This window comes from Artemia sp. Qi Xiang Cuo, chromosome 4, assembly GCF_049724085.1.
Source record: "Artemia sp. Qi Xiang Cuo chromosome 4, ASM4972408v1, whole genome shotgun sequence".
NCBI lineage: Eukaryota > Metazoa > Arthropoda > Branchiopoda > Anostraca > Artemiidae > Artemia > Artemia sp. Qi Xiang Cuo.
The window spans coordinates 39,276,484-39,299,252 of NC_142797.1; the positions used below are offsets into that span (position 1 = coordinate 39,276,484).

Here is a 22,769-nt window from a genome sequence, read left to right on the forward strand (position 1 = left end):
AAGTTGGTTTTCTTTTTTGTGCGTCTTGGGGTTCGTCTGGGGGTGATTCATTGTCGGATTCAGTAGAACTAGCTCCTGAAGATTCATCATTAGGACTTTCTGGTGTGGTCCTTTGCGATTTTGGAGTATCACCTGCCCTAGCTTCATATATCTCGTCTCCTCTCGAGATAGAGGGTTTATTTTCCATTTCCTCGCGCTGAAGTCCTGTTTCGGGGGAGTTACAAGATTCTTGGGAAGTCTGGGAGGAGTTGAATGTTTGTGGAGAGTGTCTCCATTGTTTGAAGGCCATATCCTCTGGGGGGTGGGGTATTTTTTGTAACAAGGTCTGGTGCCAGGAGGCTGATTCCTTGGGCTTGACGTTGAATACCGTTATGTGATGGTATTGTCCTAGATTTTCATCTTCAGGGTATTCCCGGGTCCAGGGCAAGGTACTTTGCCTTGTTTTTATAGAATAGTTGATAATATCCATAGTTTCTCTCAAATTTCTTTTATTTGTGTCCCTGGGTGGAGTTTTCTTCATTTTTACACCCGGGGTTTCCATAGCTCTATTTAATTCATCCTGTAACGATAGGGATCTCTCTGTTGGGGTTGCTGGTGATACCATATCATCGGAGAATCTTTTGTGGGGACAAGGGGTTGAAATTCTATCAGTAAAAAACTGGATTTTTGGGGACAGGGTATAGTCTAATTCTTCTGAGCTTTCTGATGATGAACTTTTTGGGCATTTTGGGGTTCTTATTGGGGTTCGTATTAAGGATTTTCTTTTAGGGATGACTAAATTTTTCATGGCTAAAAATTCTTCAAAGTTTTCCTCGTCGCTATGATTCTCGAAATAGTCTTGTTTGAAATTGAAAGGTTTTAACTCGGCAAGCCTTGACTTGGGGAATTCATTCTCCGCGTTTGAGGAATCAGTAGATGAGGGTTTCGATGCCCATCTGCCAGGGTACTTAGCCCTTTTTATACGGCTAACATGTGCCTTATATGTTCTTCCGTTGTGAGGGTTTATCATTTTAAAAGTAAAAACATTGTCGTATTTCTTGATTATTCTGTAGGGTCCCGAATACTTATTGGAAAGTTTTTTGCCTTCCAGCTTTGCCTCATTTTTTATATATACACAATCTCCTACTTTAAAATTTATGTTTCCGTTGACTTTGGATTCGTTCCTCAACTCTTGGTTTAGTTTGCATTTTTCTAATTCTTGTCTAACTATCTTATTGGTTTTCCTCATCCTATTTATAAAATCTTGCTTGCAGTCCTCTGTATTATTGTAATATTGTCTGGATTCTATAATTTCCTGATAAGGTATTTTAAAGTCGCGTCCGAATAAAAGAAAAAATGGACTTTCTTTAGTTGTTTCTAAATGGGCAGTATTAATTACATTGGTTAAGTAAGGTAGATATTGATCCCAATCGTTTCGGTTGTCTTTTGTATAAATACTCAAGACATTGGAAAATATTTTGTGCCTGGTTTCAATTTTCCCGCTAGCTTGGGGGTGGTAAGGGGATGTCACCAATCTCTCTATGTTAAGAAAACTCATTAAATCTTTTGTTACTTTAGAAACAAAATTAATTCCATTATTACTGAGAACTTTGTTAGGGACGCCAAATTTTAAAAATATTTTTGCTAACGCCTTAGTCGTAGCGCATGCACCTTGAAATTTCAATGCTTTGGCAAAAGTGAAACCGGTAAAGTGATCTATAACTGAAAGAACGCAAGTATGGCCTCTCTTGGAAACATGTAATCCTCCACTGGTTCCATATAAATCGAATGAAACGATGTCGAAAGGAAACCTTGCTACTGGCACTCTTCCCATCGGGGATGGGGGTAAATTTGGGGATTCCTTCTTAAATTACATAATTCGCAATTGTTCATGAAGTCTTTGATTTTGGTTAATGCTGATGGAACAAAGAAATATTGTTTTAATCTATTATAGGTTTTCGTGATTCTCAGGTGTCCGCCAGTATCTGAACGAAAATATTCAAAGGCAGGTATTGTTAGGTTTTGGGGTAACACTGGTATTACCGAGGTTTGGTTTCTATTTTTATCACCTGTTACTATCCTGAAAAGGATTTCTTCGTCCAAATCATAATAAAAATGGTCTATTTCCCTTCTCAGGGCTTTGAACTTATCAGGGAGATTGTCAGAATTCACAAAATGATAAATGAGAGTCAAACACATTTCGTCCTTAACTTGGTTTCTTTTAATGTTAGCTAGCGATAAAGGGCTATGATTGACTTCGTTTTCTTCTATTTGGATTTTAGGTTTATTCTTCTTATGTTTTCGTTTACTGGATATATGGCATTCATTTCTTTTTTTTTAATTACTTGAGGAGTTATTCTCAGGATATCTGCTCAAGTAATCACAGGGAGTGTTTTGTTTACCGGTTAAATGTTCAAACTCGTAATCCAGATCCTGGATTTTTATTATTCATCTAGCTAAGATTCCAGTTGGATTTTTGAATGTGCGTAGGTACTGCAAGCTTTTATGGTCCGAACGCAGCTTAAATTTTCGGCCCACTAAATAATGTCTAAATTTGTCTAAATGATAAATTATAGATAGTAGTTCCAATTGCGTTGCAGAATAACTGCTTTCGCCTTTTGATAGAGTTCTACTTGAATAGCATATGACTTTCTTTTTTTGTAGTTTTCCACTTGTTTAACTCGTGCTCAGAAATCACTTGTATTTCAACGAGGCATGTTCCCTTTTTAATGTAATCGTATCATTTTCATGTGTATTAGTCAACCAAATAAAACCTTCTCCTTTCTCATATTTAATCATCTGTTCTTCACAAAATAGATTTTTGGGGATTTCTCTACACGGGGTTGCAAACCAAATTTCGGAGTTGTCGTTTACGGGGATGACCATTTTTGAAATTTGAATTCTTTGCATTGTTTTTGGGGGGATCTTTGTTTTACACACCGTGGATCCGTAATATTTTTCTTCCGAGTCATTTCCTATTAGATTAAGACTAGTACTTGGTTGCGTCAAGTCTTCCGCTTTTGGGGTTGGCTGTAAGAAGAGAGCATTGGGATTTATTTTATCGTTCCATAATTCTGCTATTTTCTTTATTTCTGTTTGTCTATACTCCTGTATTTTCCCTATTTTTGTTTTTATTAACTCGATCCATTTGCTGCTTGAGTTTCTCCTACAAGACGAGAAATGGGGTACAAAAGATTTTATTCTATTCACTGTTGCTTCCCCTTTCTCCACGCGTCTGAGAATAGGATCGGATGGATACACGAGTCTGTGAGTCGCTATATCTAATAACACTTTATTAGATTTAAAAAAATTAGCACCGATTATAGCCTCATACGGGAAATTCTTACATAGTATGAAGTTTGTAGGAAAGATTCTATTATCTTTTGTCAAATCTAGGCGTATGGAGCCTATTGCTTCCAGTCTATGTCCTGTGATGCAAGTTAAACTGGGAATATTAAAAATTTTCCGTCGCTTAATATATACTGGTAGTCTATTAAATACATTCGAATTTATCTTGTTAACTGATGCACCGGAATCTATTAGCGCTTTGAAATTAATACTTACAACACCAAAATTATTTAATATAGGTAACATATCATTATTATCGCTTAAAGAAGGTACGACTACTGGAAGGGACATATAAAAAACACTGGCCTCCAGGGTCCCGGTTAGTTTTCTTGGGGGCCTGATTCGTTTCCCCGTGCATTAATTTGATAGGTTGGTGTTTGACATTGGGGTTCGGTGGGAACTCCCCTAGTAAGTTGATTACCATTAGATTGTCTTGGTTGCCACGCATTATTACGTGGGTTGGAATTTCTTGTGCCGACAGCTCGTGGCATTTGTTCATTTTGCATAGACGAAAAATTACTTCCCGTTGGGAAAAAATATCCTCTGTTATCGCTCGTATTTCTGTTAAATCTAGTCGGATACACTGTCCGTGAATTAAATTGGTACATGTTTTGTCGCGTATTTGGGTTTGGGAACCAATAATTATTTTTTTGGTTGGGGGAAAGGTTTGCGTATTCCAATCCTTGTTGGTAGGGGCTTCAGAACAATGGGAGGCGTAGGGGGATTACTTCTATAACTTCCTGACCCATTGGCATTCAAGTTTGTTCTCCCGAACAAACGGTTATTAAAACTGGGGGTTGCTGGTGTATAGTTGTTTCTAGTACGGCATTCCCTGGCAATATGTCCTTGTTCATTACATGCATAGAATATAATTGGGGGGTTATTTACGTAGTTTCCCGTACTCGTGGGTATGCAATGTCCTATTCTTTGCCTGGTAGGGGTTGAGGACCTATTTTGGTTTTGGTGAATTATCTCTTGAGAAAAATGCGGGTGATTTTCCTCGTGATCGTCCCGGAGTTGATTCTCCTACATTATTTATTCTTGACTTATTGTGATTTGCCACAATCGTGTCAATTTCAACCATTCTATCTACTTCCTGAACTGCCAGCTCTAATGTTTGAATTTTGTTTGACATTAACATTCGGTACAGTTTGGGGCTTAATCCTTGCAAGAAAGCATTTAGTACAATTTTATCATATAAATGACCAGATTCTTTCCCATATTTAGCCTCAATGGATACAATTACTTTGTTTAGGTATTCCCTAACATTTTGGGTTTCGTCGAAACATACAGTTCCGTGCTTTAATTTGTGTGTTGAACTGGTTTCAACAAAACTTTCTCGGAACACGTTTAGCAATTTTTCTATTGAGCTTATTGGAAGTTTGTTATCTTCCCCTATTGTGTTCTCTATTTGTTTTAAAAATGTTAATGCTTGCCCTTTAAGTCTCATTAACAACATGCCTACTCATGATGTTAAGTCAGTTTTGGTTACTTCTACGAATTGGTTTAAGTTTATACTAAATTCATCTACGTCTGAGTCTCCGTTATATGTGGGAAGGGATTTTGAAATTTCTACTGTTTTGGTAATAAGTTTTTGTTTTAGCAGCAATTGTTCGTTTGGATCTAACGACATATTGGTTAGTTTTTTTTTTAAGAATAACTAAAATTCGGCACTGGTTTTATTTTTTTGATATAACTCAAATTTAACACTTCTAAATTTCTGTTATCTTTTCTACTTTTTTTGTTACTATTTTGAGGGGACTTAGGCCTAACAAAATATTGCACTTCAAATACTGCACAAAATATTGCATTTTCTCTATGCCTAATATTTCTCAATAATTTTTTTTTACTTTGTCCTTGTGTTTTGCTCCTTTAAACAGCACCGCGCCAATTCTAATGGGGGGGGGGGGTTTCAATTAAAAGTTTATTCGTATTCTAATGGGGGGGGGGGGTTCAGTTAATTCTTTATAGGGGGGTTTTCAATTAAATCTTTAGTTGGTGAGTCAAGAGTAGCATACCATAGTAGAGGGGGAACTTCGTGTGATGGGGGATTAAATCAGCGGTTCAAATGGGGAGCATATATTAATGGCCATACTGAGTCGAAATCAGATTGAACAGATTCAGGTTCCTTTGAGAGCGGTTGGAGCCACAAGGACTAACTATCTTGAGAAATATTAACATGAAGAGAAATCATTAAGAAAGCAATGTGTTTATTTTTACTCACATTAACGGTACAGAGCTTGCCAGGAATATTAAAAACACGTTCCAGTCATGGACGCTAAGATAATATTGTAGACTGGGGCATATACAGTGCAACAGTTAAATCACTTACATTAATTGCTTTCAAAGGGTCATTCTAAACTCATATTAAACTGCTGATAGACTCACCCTAGACCGACTCTTGACTGCACATCAAACTGATAATAGACTGGCTCAAAATTGCTAAGTTTTAAGAAACTATACCCTCCGATTTCGCTGGAGGTCACATTCAGACGTTGCTGAAAAGTATATTACACTGGTCCTATTGGTTCAGACTGTATGTCCTATATCTCTACTGGATAGGGATACACCAATTGGCTACTTGAATTTTGATACGATTTATAACTTTAAGATATCACTTTGGAATTTTTCTCAACAAAACAAAGTTTTATATTGTAATTTAGATAATTTCGGAGACCACACCGCCTTTCCATGACGATAAATAAAAGTTCAAATAGGGATAAAATCCTTTTAATAGACAGTGTTTTTTATAACAGTGATAGAAATTCACAAAAATACCAGATATTTCGGTCACATATACAGTGACCGTCATCAGTAGTAAAACTGATACTGTCACTGTATATGTGACCGAAATATCTGGTATTTTTGTGAATTTCTATCACTGTTATAAAAAACACTGTCTATTAAAAGGATTTTATCCCTATTTGAACTTTTATTTATCGTACATTGTAATTTTTTGCTAGCGACCTGCCACTTAGTTTCCAGAAGACTTATAATTTATCTCTGTGAAAGTTGTTAAAGGACAATATAATTTAGTTACATTGGAATACATAGTTCTAAACTTAGTTTTCAGAACAATGCAATTAGATTATACGAAAATACTTTGTATCTCGAGTGACTATTTTTTTGCATAATAAATTGTACCATCTCTTGATAGTTTGGAAATTCAATCTCTTAAGATTTAAATTACATTGTTGGTCGCCCGTCATGTACGTTTGGTCACACTGATATTTATTGCATAATTTGGCGACGCAGAGGCGGATTTATTTATTGCTCTTACATTTTCTATGGGAAAGATTTTTTCATAGAGTTTGTCCAATTAAGATACAATTGTTTCGCTACTTTTTAATTTTAAAGATTAAGTCTTATTCGATCAATAGGTTACTTGAATTTTTAGGTTCATATTTTGGGCAATTTTATTTTACTTGGGTAACTTTAATTGGAAAATTTTGAGGTTTTGAAAATTGATCCCATTACAATAACGTGTCGATGTTATGACTGTCGACGTTCTGACGGGTAGCGATTGTGATTGTTGATGAACTGAAGGGTTAATGTTCTGACGGTTGACGATATTCTGACTGTCGATGTTCTGACTGGTAGCGATTGTGATTGTCGATGTCTTGGCGTGTCGATGTTATGACTGTCTATGTCCTGACCTGTCGATGTTCTGACTGATTTTTGTCGATGTAATGGCGGATTTGTCGATGTCCTGACGGTAGCGGTCCTGACGTGTCGATGTCCTGACACCTTCCCTTTTTTGCCAGAGTCTACTAAAGATAGGTTGATAATAATATTAAGTGATTAGTCGGAGCTTGTAAGCCAGCTTACCTCTCAGTGAAATTCATATTTTTTTATTCTTCTTTGGGTATTTTATCTTGAGAATGGAACTTGAAGCAAACTGTATACACATGACTGCCTCAAACCTTCGCGTATTAAAGCAGTCAAATCCATCCTTGGCTTAACATAATGGGTAAATATGTAGATTTCAGCATAATTTAAATATGATGAAAGTGAACATCTCACTTGATCCCTTTTTTACGCTTACCTAATTCAATAATCACTTTGGGGGAAACTCCAATTTGGGCCCTTAGTGGGGCCTCAAAAATTAAAACAGTTCGTTGTAACAAAAAGTGGAAAAATAGGTTTCTTAAACACACTGTCTTTTGAGGAAATGCCATTTGTAGCTGATTCTGGAATGGTAATTATAATTTTTGTTTAGTATTAATAGTAAAATTTCTTTTGAAAAAAAATTGCAGGAATTAAAGAAAAAGAGCTTAAAACCCCCTCAAAAATAATGTCAGAGCCAAACTGACGGTATTATTGAGGGGTTTGCGGCTCTTTTTCAGACTTTCTGCAAATTTGTTTTCACAATAACATTGTACTTTTAGGGTAAACCAAAATCATAGCTACTACTCCTGAATCAGTTAAAAATGTCAATTTTTTCTCACTGCTTATTTTTCTTAGAACCACATTTTAACACCTTTGGTTGCTATGGACTATAACTTCCTACATAAGAAATTATTGAATTACGAAAGTATTAAAAAGGCATCAAGTGATTTTTTCACTTTCATCCTTGCTAAATTATAGTGAAAATTGCATATTTACCAGATAATGCACAAGTTGTCCAAATTATTTAAAAATATTGAAAACTTACTTTTGTTCTTAGGCTACTCCTGTCTTGGTCTCCAAAGTCCAAATTCAGTGGACCGTTAATGCTTCTTGGTTTTTAAAAAGATGATCGATAAGGCTTTTTATATTCGTTACTTTTTTTCCTAGGGGTTAAAAATCATGCTTTCGTTCTATAAATTACGTACGGCGCAAAAATAAAATATTTCAAAATAGCCCAAATTAATCTCAAATCATAACATTCGATAACTAAATAAGATAACAAACTGGGAGGGAGGGGGCATGTATATATATATATATATATATATATATATATATATATATATATATATATATATATATATATATATATATATATATATATATATATATATATATATATATATATATATATATATATATATATATATATATATATATATATATATATATATATATATATATACATGCCCCCTCCCTCCCAGTTTGTTATCTTATTTAGTTATCGAATGTTATGATTTGAGATTAATTTGGGCTATTTTGAAATATTTTTTTTTTGCGCCGTACGTAATTTATAGAACGAAAGCATGATTTTTAACCCCTAGAAAAAAAAGTAGCGAATATAAAAAGCCTTATTGATCATCTTTTTAAAAACCAGGAAGCATTAACGGTCCACTGAATTTGGACTTTGGAGACCAACACAGGAGTAGCCTAAGAACAAAAGTAAGTTTTCAATATTTTTAAATAATTTGGACAACTTGTGCATTATCTGGTAAATATGCAATTTTCACTATAATTTAGCAAGGATGAAAGTGAAAAAATTACTTGATGTCTTTTTAATACTTTCGTAATTCAAAAATTTCTTCTGTAGGAAGTTATAGTCCATAGCAACCAAAGGTGTTAAAATGTGGTTCTAAGAAAACTAAGCAGTGAGAAAAAATTGACATTTTTAGCTGATTCAGGAATAGTAGCTATGATTTTGGTTTACCCTAAAAGTACAATGTTATTGTGAAAACAAATTTTCAGAAAGTCTGAAAAAGAGCCGCAAACCCCTCAATAATACCGTCAGTTTGGCTCTGATATTATTTTTGAGGGGGTTTCAAGCTCTTTTTCTTTAATTCCTGCAATTTTTTTTTCAAAAGAAATTTTACTATTAATACTAAACAAAAATTATAATTACCATTCCAGAATCAGCTACAAATGGCATTTTTTCACAAGACAGTGTGTTTAAGAAACCTATTTTTCCACTTTTTTTTACAACGGACTGTTTTACTTTTTGAGGCCCCATTAAGGGCCCAAATTGGAGTTTCCCCCAAAGCGATTATTGAATTAGGTAAGCGTAAAAAAGGGATCAAGTGAGATCTACGCGTTAAATACATGTATGTGTGTGTCTCCAAGCGTGACTATGGGTAAATGTTATTGTTTGTTTTTCTTAAAATTAAATTCAAAAACTTATTATTTTAAATCGAAAGTAAGGAGCTACATTAAAACTTACAAGGACCAGAATTTATCTCTCATATAAAGGGAACTATCCTTTTCTTCAACCCTTGCTCTATACATGAAAGTCTTAAAATTCTTTGAAAATGCTTGTCATTCAAGTTCAATGGACAATATTTTTGAGCAGCCTTTCTTAAAGAGTTGTGACAAAACGTCAAAGTTTATTGTGAACAGCGGAGGTTGAGGAAGGGGCAACCCCCCTGATAAACAGAATAAATTTCAGGTCGTGTTCAGTTGTAATCTTAGTCCTTACTCTCAGTTTGAGACACTTTCTTTTTAGATTTAAATTCTGAGCATTTTTTTTAATCGTGCCTGGAAGTCCCCCTTCCTGTGTAGAACTTACCCTGGGCTAGAAACTTTCTTCCTCATAGAAAATTTTCCATGTGGAACGCCCCCGCCCCAGTACATTCCTCCCAAAATGTTTCCGTATGTTTCCCGATAACAAATGCTAAATGCAAATAACTGGCAAATTGCATAGTATACATTCCTTTCCAAAGGAGCTGTGGGAGGTTGTGCCATCTCCAGAGGCATAGTTAATAGACCTTTCAACTATACTGATTCGTATGGTCAACTAATAAAACATTGCATACCTTTTGCGCGTATTTGATTTGAATTTGTATTTAACATATTACTTTAATTGACATCATAGTCAAATTTAATACAAAATTCAAGAAATTTCAATCTACTGCTGAAATTCAAACCATTTTGGTTAATAAAACTTATTTGCGTTGAGAAATATATTTTTTTCACTGAAGAGTATATAAATCTTAATACTTCTAATAATTTGTTGGATTTAAACATGAATCACAGTTTCAAAAAAAGAATGGATTTTCTTTGAATCATTTAATTTCAGCAAAAAAGACTTTTTGGAAATGCATTTCAAACAGTTCGTGGTAACGAACTGTAAGTAAGGAGCGACCCGGCTCAATGGTAACCGAAACTCTAAAAAATGAAATTTTGACACCAATAGATACATTAAAAGAATCAGATTTTAATTCTGATTTCAAATATATAAGTTTCATCAAGTTTAATCTTACCTATCAAAAGTTACGTGCCTGAGAAAATTTGACTGATTTTAGAAAAAAGGCGGAAACACCCCCTAAAAGTTATAGAACCTTAATGAAAATCTCACCATCATATTCAGCGCATCTACAAAAATGTGGAATTTTCCATTTTTTGCCAGAAGAAAGATCACGGATGCGTTTTTATTTGTTTTTTTGTTTGTTTTTTTTTGTTTTTTTTTCTTTTCCCCAGGGGTGATCGTATTGACCCATTTGTCCTAGAATATCTTGGGAGGGCTCATTGGAACCTAAATTAAAAGTTCTAGTGCCCCTTTTAAGTGACCAAAAAAATGGAGGGCAACTAGGCCCCCTCCCACGCTCATTTTTTTCCCAAAGTCACCCGATCAAAATTTTGAGATAGCCATTTTGTTCAGCATGGTCGAAAATATTATAACTATGTCTTTTAGGGTGACTTAAACCCTTGAAGCCCCCGGGGGGAGGGCTGAAAGTTATGAACTTTACCCAATGTTAACATATAGTATTGGTTATTGAAAAGTATACAGACGTTTTCAGGGGGAATTTTTTCTGGTAGTTGGGGGTGGGGGTGGGTCGGGGGTTATATGGGAGGATCTTTTCATGAACGAAGTTTTCCTGGGAGAAGGGACATTGCTATGAAGGGGGCGCCGGATTTCCCAGCATTATTTAAAAAAAGATCAGAAATTAATTATAAAAAAAAAACAAGTTTTCCAACTGAAAATAAGGAGTAACATCAAAACTTAAAACGAAAAGAAAATATTACGTGTATAATTGGGTTAACCCCCCAGTCAATACCTCGCTCTTTAAGCCAAAGATTTTTTAGTACTTTCATATCAGCTATTTATTCTAAGTAACGGCCTTTGTGATTAAGAGGGCCATTTTTAAAGAATTGGAACAAAATTCGAACTTTAGCTTAAAGAGCGAGGTATTGACTAGGGAGCGAGCCCCCTAATGTACGTATTAAAAATGTTTGAATATATAAGTTCGTTACGTAAGTTAATTCGTAACTTACGTATATTTATTACTAATAAAAACGTTCGTAAATAAAATTAAACAACTTTCGAGAAAGCCATTTAACCAAATAAAAGTAAAATTAATATGAAAATTTTGTTTTAATTCTTCGGCCTTTGTGATTAAGGGGTTATATTTAAAGAGCTGGAACAGAATTCGAACTTTAGCTTAGAGAGCAAGGTCCTGACTAGGGGGCGAGCCGCCTAATATATGTATTAAAAATATATGAATATTTGTTCATTTGTTTCCTCTTTAAAACATTAGGAACTTATTGCTTTTTGTGTTTTGCATAATTGTAATTCATTGTTTTTGCAAATATTCTTCAGTTTTCTTGCCTTCTATGTCAAAAGGCACTTACCGCCATAATTTGACAAAGTCCGTGTCCACATTAAAACTAATAGTTTTAATAGTGCTTTCAAAAGAGGTTTGTGAATTAAATTTTTTTTTGACTTTTAACGTAAAGAGCGTGGTATTGACTAAGGGGGGAACCCCCTAATATACGTAATAACATATACGTAATAAACAAAACAATAAAAAAAACAAGCAATACGGCTCAATAGTAATCAAAACTTTTGAAAACGGAATTTTGATGCCAATAAATGTATCAAAAGAATGGGCTTATAATTCTGATTCTAAATATATAAATTTTATTAAGTTTAGTATTAATCATCAAAGGCTACGAGACTGAGGAAATTTACCTGATTTTTTAAAGAGGGGGGAAACATCCCATACAAGTGAAAAATTTTTAATGAAAATCACACCGTCAAATTCAGCGTATCAGAAAACCCTATTACATAGGTTTCAAGCTCATATCTGCAAAAATCTGTAACTTTGTATTTTTGGCCAGAAGAAAAATATACGAATATAGAGGTTCGTTACGTAAGTTAATTTGTAAATTACGTCAGAACCAAATTTATAGACAGCCATTTAGCAAAAGAAAAGTAAAATTTTTATGCAAATTTTGTTTACTTATTCAATGACAGTGAGCCAAAATAAAAGCTGCATTAACTAAAAAACGATTAGAAATTAAATAAAAAAAAACAAGTTTTTTAAACTGAAAGTAAGGAGCGACATTAAAACTTAAAACGAACAGAAATTATTCCGTATATGAAAGGGGCTGTCCCCTCCTCAACGCCTCGCTGTTTACGCTAAAGTTTGACTTTCTCACAACTCTTATTTTTTTCAAACAATGCAAACCTTATTCCTTATATGAAAGGGGCTGTCGCCTCCTCAACGCCTCGCTCTTTACGCTAAAGTTTTTTATTGTTTGAAAAATAGAGTTGTGAGAATGTCAAACTTTAGCGTAAAGAGCGAGGTGATGAGGAGGCGACAGCCCCTTTGTTCGTTTTAAGTTTTAATGTCGCTCCTTACTTTCAGTTTAAAAAACTTTTTTTTTATTTAATCAAACAGTTCGTGGTAACGAACTGTAAGTAAGGAGCGACCCGGCTCAATGGTAACCGAAACTCTAGAAAACGAGTGCTACCCATCAAAAGTTACGTGCCTGAGAAAATTTGGCTGATTTTCAAAAAAAGGGGGAAAGACCCCCTAAAAGATATAGAACCTTAATGAAAATCACACCATCATATTCAGCGTATCCTAGAACCCTAATGTAGAGGTTTCAAGCTCCTATCTACAAAAATGTGGAATTTTGCATTTTTTGCCAGAAGAAAGATCACGGATGCATGTTTTTTTTGTTTTTTTTCCAGGGGTGATCGTATCGACCCAGTGGGGCTGGAGGAGGGGGTTAATCGGGAAAATCTTTCCGTGGAGGATGTTTCTTTGGGGTAAGGGATATATCTATGAAGGGGGCGCCGGATTTCTTTACGCTACAGTTTTTTTCAGTGCTTTCAAAAGAGCTATCTATTCTAATTAAACGGCCTTTGTGATTCAGGGGTTTGTGAATCAAATGTTTTTTTAACTTTTAACGTAAAGAGCATGGTATTGACTAAGGGGAGAACCCCCTCATATACGTAATAACATATATGTAATAAAAAAACAATAAAAAAACAAGCGATACGGCTCAATAGTAATCGAAACTTTTAAAAACGGAACTGTGATGTCAATAAATGTATCAAAAGAATGTGTTTATAATGCTGATTCTAAATATATAAATTTTATTAAGTTTAGTATTACTCATCAAAGGCTAAAAGCCTGAGAAAATTTACCCGATTTTTTAAAGAGGGGGGGGGGAATATCCCCTACAAGTGAAAGGATTTTAATGAAAATCATACCGTCAGATTCAACGTATCAGAAAACCCTATTACATAGGTTTCAAGCTCATATCTGCAAAAATCTGCAACTTTGTATTTTATGCCAGAAGAAAAATATACGAATATAGAAGTTAGTATAGAAGTTAGAAGTTAGTTACAGTTAGTTACTGTAAGTTAATTTGTAAATTACGTCATAACCAAATTTAGATACATCAATTAGCAAAAGAAAAGTAAAATTTTTATGCAAATTTTGTTTACTTATTCTATGACGGTGAGCTAAAATAAAAGCTGCATTAACTAAAAAACGAACAAAAATTAAATTAAAAAAAACAAGTTTTTTAAACTGAAAGTAAGGAGCGACATTAAAACTTAAAACGAACAGAAATTATTCCGGATATGAAAGGGGCTGTCCCCTCCTCAACGCCTCGCTCTTTACGCTAAAGTTTGACTATGTCTCACAACTTCATTTTTTAAAACAATAAATAAACTTTAGCGTAAAGAGCGAAGCGTTGAGAAGGGGACAGCCCCTTTCATATACGGAATAATTTCTGTTCGGTTTAAGTTTTAATGTCGCTCCTTACTTTCAGTTTAAAAAACTTGTTTTTTTATTTAATTTTTAACAGTGTCCTTCCTTGTATTAGGTAAACCTGGGTATGACACTAAAACAGAGCAAAAACTAAAAACGAATTTTTTCAAAGGAAAGTCAAGAGGAACAATAAAACTGAAAACAAGCAAAAATTATTTCGTAAATTTTTTTATTTAATAAGACAAGCAAAATCCAAATACAGTAATGTTCCTTGCGATACACAGAATACAGATGAAGCTTCCCGTTACCATATCTTATTCAGTTGATCTTCACGTACCCATTACACAGTACAAAAAAAAAAAAAAATTCAACAAATTTTTTTGCTGGAATTTGAACCAGTTAAAAAAATCTGCTCTTTTTGTTGAAACTGTGATTCGTGTTTGAAATTCAACAAATTATTGAAATTGTTCAGATTTATATACTTTTCAGTAGAAAAAAAAATGTATTTCTCAACGTAAATAGGTTTTATTAATCTAAATGGTTTAGATTTCAATAATAGATTGAAATTTCTTGAATATCATATTAAATTTGGTTATGGTGCCGTTTAAATCCAATCTATTTGTTATTCAACTAATTGGAGATCCAATAAAGATCTGGAAGTTAACCATTTTTGTTCTTCAACAAATTAAAATTTCAATTTGGGTTTGTAAATCCAATATTTTTAGTTTCTCAACAAGTGGGAATATAATAATAATTAAGGAATTCCAAAAAAGCCCTAAATATGAAATTCAAACAATTTTCAGGCGTTGAAATTCCGATTTTATTGTTGATAAATACAACAAACCATTTTATTGATTCTCAAAATTTTTTTCACGAGGAGATTATTCTTGTTATATTTTTTCACCGTAGCTGATCATTTTTTTTAATTTAACCTTTCATATTATCTTGAATTCGAGTTCCTTTGAGGGAGTTACGTTTTTAGAAAGTTGCCCGAGTCCTTATGTTCTAAAAATGTATGGTGGTTATAAGTAGCGTTGAACTCAGACCTAACAGTATATATTGTGTAAACTCACTTTTATCTTTCTTTTCAACTTTAATATTTTCATGTAGAAAATTTTACACTTAAGTGGTTGCTCAGTGAATCATTACTTAGCTGTATTCTCATTCTGCCTCTTTTTTTTTTAGCGCACCTTGGAGCGTTTGCATTTGGTGCTGGCATTGGTTGGTCTTCTCCATCAATTCCACAGTTGGAAGGAAGTTATACAAAAACGGAACTATCTCTGATAAGCTCAATAATAAATCTAGGTGCTTTTTTTGGCTCAATTCTAGGTGGCTTTCTAGTGGATAAACTAGGTCGGAAAAATCTTTCTATAATGGCTTCACCAATATTCGTAGTAGGATTTTCACTTATTGGTCTATCCAGTAACTTAGCAATGTTTCTTGCTGGAAGACTCCTAATTGGTATAGGAGGTGGTATAGCATCTGTAGCTGCTCCAATATACGTTGGTGAAATTTCCACACCCAGATATAGAGGTACATTTGGGTCAGGTTTTGTGTTCTTAATATTCATGGGAATTACAGTTGTATATGCTATCGGAATATTCACCTCGTGGTCAACTCTTTCATTAATTTCAATTATATTTCCCGTTTGTCACTTCGTCACTATGCTAGTTGTACCTGGCTCACCGAATTTCTTAATAATGAATGATAAAGAACCTCAAGCCATGGCAGCTTTAACATGGTTACGAGGGAAAGAATATCCTTCAGAAGTAGAACTTTCAAGCATAAAGAAAAGTGTTGAGGCTACAATAAGTGTTAATTCGAAAGTAAAAATTATCGGCGAACCACGAATATTAAGACCCGTGTTTTTGGGTGTTGCTCTTATGTTTTTTCAAGAGTTTAGTGGCATTAACGCTGTGCTTAACAATCTATCGTCTATATTTAGTGCAGCTGATGGCACCTTAAACAGCAACATTCAATCATTAATTGTTGGTATTGTCCAGGTCACTTCAGCTTTAATCACAGTATTTATTGCTGATCTTGTAGGGCGAAAAGTCTTACTCTCGGTCTCCGGGGCAGGAATGAGCATATCCCTTTTAGCATTAGGTACTTATTTTTACTTAAATTCAAATAACCCAGAAAGCACTGCTTGCTTGGGATGGGTGCCTTTAGCTTCTTTGACCTTATATATTATATTTTATTCCATTGGTTTTGGACCTTTGCCTTGGGCTATTATGGGGGAGGTATTACCAGTGCATGTGAAAGGAGCAGCGAGCTCGGTCATTTCTGGTTTTAATTGGGTTTTAGCTTTTTTAATAACTTTTTTTTTTGAAATTCTCGTTCAAATCATCGGAGAGTGTGGCGTTTTTTGGATGTTTAGTATTATTTCATTATTATCAGTGTTTTATGTGATTGTTTTTGTACCTGAAACAAAAGGAAAGAGTTTACAAGAGATACAAATTGCTTTTAAATAAAATATACAGTCGGAAGAGCAAATTCTATTTTATTGATAGAAAGAAGATACACCCTTAAGGACAAAAAATAAATATTTGTAGGGGGTCTACACATTATTCAGAGGAGGGAGCATCTTCAAAGTCCCAGGTCAAGCTAAATTCAATGCATGATTATCTTGAGGAATAACATACTTGCCAGAAATTCAGATTTTTACTGCTGATCGTGATCACATAATGGTCTGCTAGTTTACCTAAGAAGAATAACTTTCACTCTTAAGTTCTTCGGTAAGATTTATATTGGCAAGGAGTCAGGAGATTCAGGGCTCCCGGTAATTGTAATCAGGGCTATGCAAGTCGTTTTCCTGGGTTCAGAAATTTGGGACTACAGGTCTTAGAATCTGAGTCTAGAATTCTGTGGTTTCCAGGAGTCAACCGGTCTGACAAAGAGCCAAAAGTATTTTTCCCCAATCGGCTCAAAACTTGTATTCTAAAACCCTTGGAAAAAAGGGACTTCAATTCAGAAGGTTAAATAGAGTAAAATGTATTGGTTACTGCATAAATAGGGCCTATCAAAGGTCTAAAAGTTACTGAAAACAATTTTTTCCAAACGGCTTGCAACATGAAACCACAAGTCCCTGGGCCAAGGGGAGGCTAATTTGATTTGCTTAGGCATCACTTATTCGGTCTTTCGGCCATGAGGAACCCATCTACAAAAAGAAAATTGGAGAAAAATATTTTGTTGCTTGGACCATTGGGACCAATATTCTGTTAGGAGAGAAAACGGTGTTAGAGGCTAGAAATAGACAAAAGACTTGTTGCCCTTGATCAAGTTGAAACTCCTTGGCCAAAGGTTAATAAAAAAATGGTTGAGGACACGTTTCCCCCCCCCCCCTAGAGGTGGGCTTCAAAAGGATTGCAAACATTTTCCCTGATCGGCTTAAAATTTGTATCAATAATTTTTTTAGGACCGAATGCCTTACCATATCCCTTAGCTCCTCCTGTACCTCCAGAGGCACACAGGGCGTGCGTTAAGAGCCTCCAATCATCCCGGAAATGAGCTGCGGCGATGATGTCCTCCCACTCTGGGACTAAGGATGCATGAAGGGCTCTCCTGTCCCTCTCATAGGTCCTGTGAAGCGTGTTTTTGGGCCTTCCTCGTCGACGCGTGACGTCTGGTTACCACTGGAGAAGCATATTCGGTACATTTAGGACCCAATGCATATATGAAAAAATATCGGTTCATCTGGAAAAGGGGCCAAATAAGCTAAAACAACTTAATCTCCAAAGTGCTCAAGATTTACACTTGGAATTTTGTGGGCTAAAGGAATCCATGTACACAAAAAAAAAAAACAATTGGAAGCAAGAAGCCCCGATAATCTGGGCCAGAAGTCTTTTAGTTTTCTTTAAACTTGTATATAGAAATTCTTGGATAAAGGAGGTTCCAATTTTCAAAAAAAAAGTTCAGGTGCAAATGGGGTCATAATAAAAGGTAATTTTTTGTCAATGGCTCTAGACTTACATCCGTAAGCCTTTGGGTAAAGAGAAACGAAGGAAAATGGAAAGAAAACAAAAAAGCGCCATAAAGATTTTTGTCGAATAATTTAAAACTTAAACCCGTAAATTTTTGGGCCAAAGGGACCCTTAAGTAGTAAAAATATTTAGGTTAAAGACACAAGTCTCTTAAAAAATCTACCAGAAAGTCTTTTGTTTTTTCTTATTGACTTAACAGTTGTATCACATGGATCCCACTTCGGAAAAAGAAGGCAATCATGGTTGTAGCAACAGCTGAAACCTAGTAAAGAACGAATAATGACCTATAAAAACCAACTATTTAAAAATATTTGTCAAAGATAAGTGTTGAGTGCGAAAAATTTTTCATTAGAAGCTGATTCAGAAATGGTAGCTATCATTTCGATTAATCTTAATGGTAAAAGTATGTTGCGAAGACAAAATCACGGGAATTTCGAAAAATAGCCTGAAACTAAAAAACAATGGCGTCAGGTCAACATTGAAAACTGTATCACTGGAATCGTCATCGTTGAAAACCCCAGAGAGAACATTTATATCCTCCCACATATAACAACATATATGATTGTGTATTATGTGTCCAACACTGATGCATTCTCTCTTTTTTTCTTCCGTTTTGCCCCTCATCATTTGCAGGACTATACAACCTTATACGAGATGACACACGTAACTTTTCGATAGTTGCTGTTCGATAGTTGGGTATTATGTCATAATTGAGTGATTTCGCTGGTTGAGTCCCTTAAGTTTGTGTTTTAATAGAATATGTGTGAAAAATAATTTAAAAAGGTGGGTCTTTCATCTATGTTTCCAATTTTAATTAAGTCCGCAGGGTCCCTTATTGAAGCTGTTTCTCGTGTAAGAAACAGCAGTCTCAATGATGTCATGATTCTTATCACTAAAATAGATATTCAACTTAAAATCACGCACAACGGATATCTATACAAAGCTAACTCCAGCGTTCTATTGCGCTTTAAGCAGACAAGTGCTGCTACATAGGTATCACTGTGATAGTCCTCTGAACTCGATCCTCAAGATTCCAAGGAGACCCACAAAATTCAATGGATTAAAAATGTTGGTGTCACCATAAACTGCGGCAGCTCATATACAAAAGTGGTTATAATTAAGATAAATTAATTTTAAAGCTATTCAAGGAAGAAGACGAAATGTCATTTCCTGCGCTGCGGAAAGGAAAATGACAATTGGAGAATTGAGAAATTCTTCCGAAAATGCAAAATGGTGATCTATTTATGGATCATATTTGATTCTTACTCTAAAGGTACTAATTGTCTTATTCTAGTCTTGGATTTTTCTTTAAAATGTGAATCTCCTTCCGTTAGGATGTGCGGCTCAAGTTGAAAACCCAAAAGACAGATTCAACTAGCTCACATAAGCTATATTTGCTAAAATAGAAAAAAAAGATGAAAACCAAAACAAGGCTCCAAAACTGTTACCAATGAAAAACTAGTAAGTTATTTTGAGAAGGCTGTCTGACAAGATTAATCCTAACTTATTTCGCAGCTTGTAACATTGACTTTTTTTTATAATACTTTCTAATTGGTCTCATAAGAATTTCCTTCTGATTTATGTTGTGTGTATTCTTCAAGTTAGATTCTAATCAAGTTTGCAGGTCCTTATCATTGAGGTCTTTTCACGTATACTGAAAAAATTTTATAAGACCCCAGCCTCAATGGTATCATGACCCTTATGAATAAAATAAGTTATGTGATTTAAAATCAGAGAACCAGGAGACCAAACTTCACTCGGTCCTTGGTACTGGCATGCGGGAAGCTTGTATTAATTTGATTCTCGCTGTTGCTTGTCTTCTAACCACATTTTCCGTCGTGTTTCATTTTGTTTAGCGACTAATAATTATGTTCACTATCGAATATGCTCAAAGTGCACTTGGTATTAATATTCATTAAGTATCATCATTCTCTCAGACCTTTCCCCATACCTTTTGCTGTAGCTATTTGGATTGGTTGAAATGGTTCAGGCTGTTGGACAAAAATTTATCCAACTAGGTTTTGTGATTTAGCATTAAAATCTATAATAATTGGTTAGAAAATCCATCCCATGGAATTCTAGACATTTGAATTTTACGGTTGTTCTTCTTCCAACGAAGCATTATCTTAAACAATCGTGAATTTGCGGTTTTGTGTTCGTCCTTTAGGCGTATTTCATATTTTAAAATTGTGATGTGACAGCGTACTATATACACACATACCAGGAGAACAAGGTTTACTCAGTCCCTGGTAGCTGGTACGTGGAAAGCTTGTATATTTATTATATGCTAATAAAGTGAACACTATGATAAGTAAAGCACATTAATGGGACGTCATTCATATAAAAAATGTGTTTCCAAAATTATATTTTGGTTTGCGATTTGCTTTGATGCCCGTTTTCACAAATCTTCAAAGTGGTCTTCGGTTTGGGATTTGTTAAGTGTCAGTGAGGTTCTACAGATATACCCTTTTGACGATCTCAATATAACTAGTGTCTGTTGACTTATTCCTTGCCCTGAACAAAAACCTTGTAGCCTTAACCAGTCCCAAATCCTATTAATAAGCCCTTGTGACAATCTAGACGCATATAGTATCTTTTAATTTAGTTCGACATTCACTGATAGTTTCCACTTGATACCCTTAGTCCTTGTCGAGATATTACAGATTTTTTTTTCGCAATCTGGACGCCCAGAGTGTCTTTTGATTTTAGTTCGAAATTCACTAAAAGTGTCAGATTCATACCATTAGTCATTCTCAAGATATTACAGATAGTTTTTCTTAACAATCTGGATGAATATAGTGTCTTTTGATTTAGTTCCACATCCTCTCGAAACTCCCTGAATGTTTGAACAAAATGGTTGTCTAAAAGTTTGAACTGTTTTGAACGAAATGTATGTCTCAAAATTTGGTCGGTGTTTACGGGGGGGGGGGGTGGAGTCATTTAACCCTCTTCTGAATTCTTAGGGATAATCTTTTCCATGCAAAGTGGCCTAGTGAAAAAAAATGATACATTGAAACCATACTGCTATTTACTTAGGCAGCACCTTTGCAACGAAAAATGCTTTTGACACAGTTAAAATAGGTATACTTTTTTGGATGTTAAATAGTACTGAGAACCCGAAACAACATGCGTATTGGATTGACAGTTTTTTGAAAAATATTGGAAATTCAAGTTTTTGCATCAGAATTTCCTTCTAGTTTCAGTACCGAGGGTAAGGATATTAGCCAGCCTAAAGATGGGATGTGATTCTCTAGCTGTTCTTGGTGCACCGCAGAGATTAAGATTTATCCAGTAGGCTGAGATGTAAGCTATTTATCTACTCTGACGATATAACTTTAGCTATGACGTGTAACAATAGTTTGTCAATGCGTGTGATAATAAAAATAGCTCTGAATGTAGTTGATAAATGGTGCTCCTAGAATAATATAATATTGTCTCCTTAGAACTCCACTGCTGTTTTTTTGTTTAAGAATGCATTCCTCTACCCCCGTGATTCCCAACTTGGGGCGCAGGCCCCAGCGGAGGGGCATGGCAGTATCTGATGGGTCACGGGCAGGACATGTACCCTTTGGCTGACTGTATTTTAGAGCCTTAATTTAAAAAAAAAGATGTTTCACGTGAATGACGTTACCTTCATATTACCTTCAAAAGACATATGATGGTATATGGGTCTAGGCGTTTCGTCCCGGGAAATCCCTCCTTGAAATTCCCCCGCAGAAGATTCTCCTTAGAAAATTTCCCCCTGAAAATTTCCCCCGCTGAAAATCCCCCGGAAAATTCTCGAGGCCCATTTGACCGAGTCCAATGAAAAAACTAAACGAAATGTTTAAAAATAAATTTGGAGAATCTACTTGTTTTTTGAAAATGTTATTATAATCATAGTATAGTTGACTTCAAAAATCTGATTTTGGAATAACTATTAAGAGGCCAATTCGACCAAGTCCAATGTAACAATCAACCAAACAGATTAAAAAGAAATTGGGAGAATCTACTGGGCTTTTGGAAAATGTTTGATCACAGTAAAGTTGACTTCAATATATCTGATTTGGCAAACACTGTTCAGAGGTCCATTTGACCAAGTCCAATAAAACAATCAACCGAACAGATTAAAAAAGAATTTGGAGAATCTACTTGTTTTTGGAAACTGTTATTATGATGATAGCAAAGTTGACATCAATAAATCTGATTTTGCTTACACTGTTCAGAGGCAGATTCGACCAAGTCCACCTAAACAATCAACCGAAAAGATTTAAAAGAAATTTGGAGAATCTACTAGATCTTAGGAAAATATTAGTATGAGTATCATGGGTGTAGGCTGCATTAGGCAGCATATTGTCTAGGGGGGGGCAGTCGATACTGTGATGGAGTTTTATCAACTGCTTTTTCAAAACCATCTGCTTTTTCAGCCATATCTAATGTAAATTTCAAGGTCTAGGGGGGCAGCTGCTTCCCCTGCCCCCCACCCAACGCCCATGATGAGTATGATCATAGTAAAGTTGACTTCAATAAATCTGAACTTGCATACAATGTTCAGATGCCCATTTGACCGAGTCTAATGGAACAATCAACCGAA

General features: G+C 34.9%; 2 protein-coding genes across 2 annotated transcripts in view; both read left to right on the forward strand.

Moving 5' to 3' along the window:
- The window catches only part of LOC148953098 (facilitated trehalose transporter Tret1-like), a 71,523-nt gene extending 54,827 nt beyond the window's left edge, over positions 1 to 16,696 (forward strand). Inside the window, exon 3 of the mRNA XM_089088301.1 lies at positions 15,399 to 16,696. Coding sequence (XP_088944427.1) covers positions 15,399 to 16,687 — 1,289 coding nt within the window. The 3' untranslated portion in view covers positions 16,688 to 16,696. The remainder of the gene's footprint in view (positions 1 to 15,398) is intronic.
- Positions 15,438 to 22,769, forward strand: part of LOC148953099 (facilitated trehalose transporter Tret1-2 homolog) — a 209,486-nt gene continuing 202,154 nt past the window's right edge. Inside the window, exon 1 of the mRNA XM_089088300.1 lies at positions 15,438 to 15,518. The gene's annotated coding sequence lies outside the window, so the exon portion shown is untranslated. The remainder of the gene's footprint in view (positions 15,519 to 22,769) is intronic.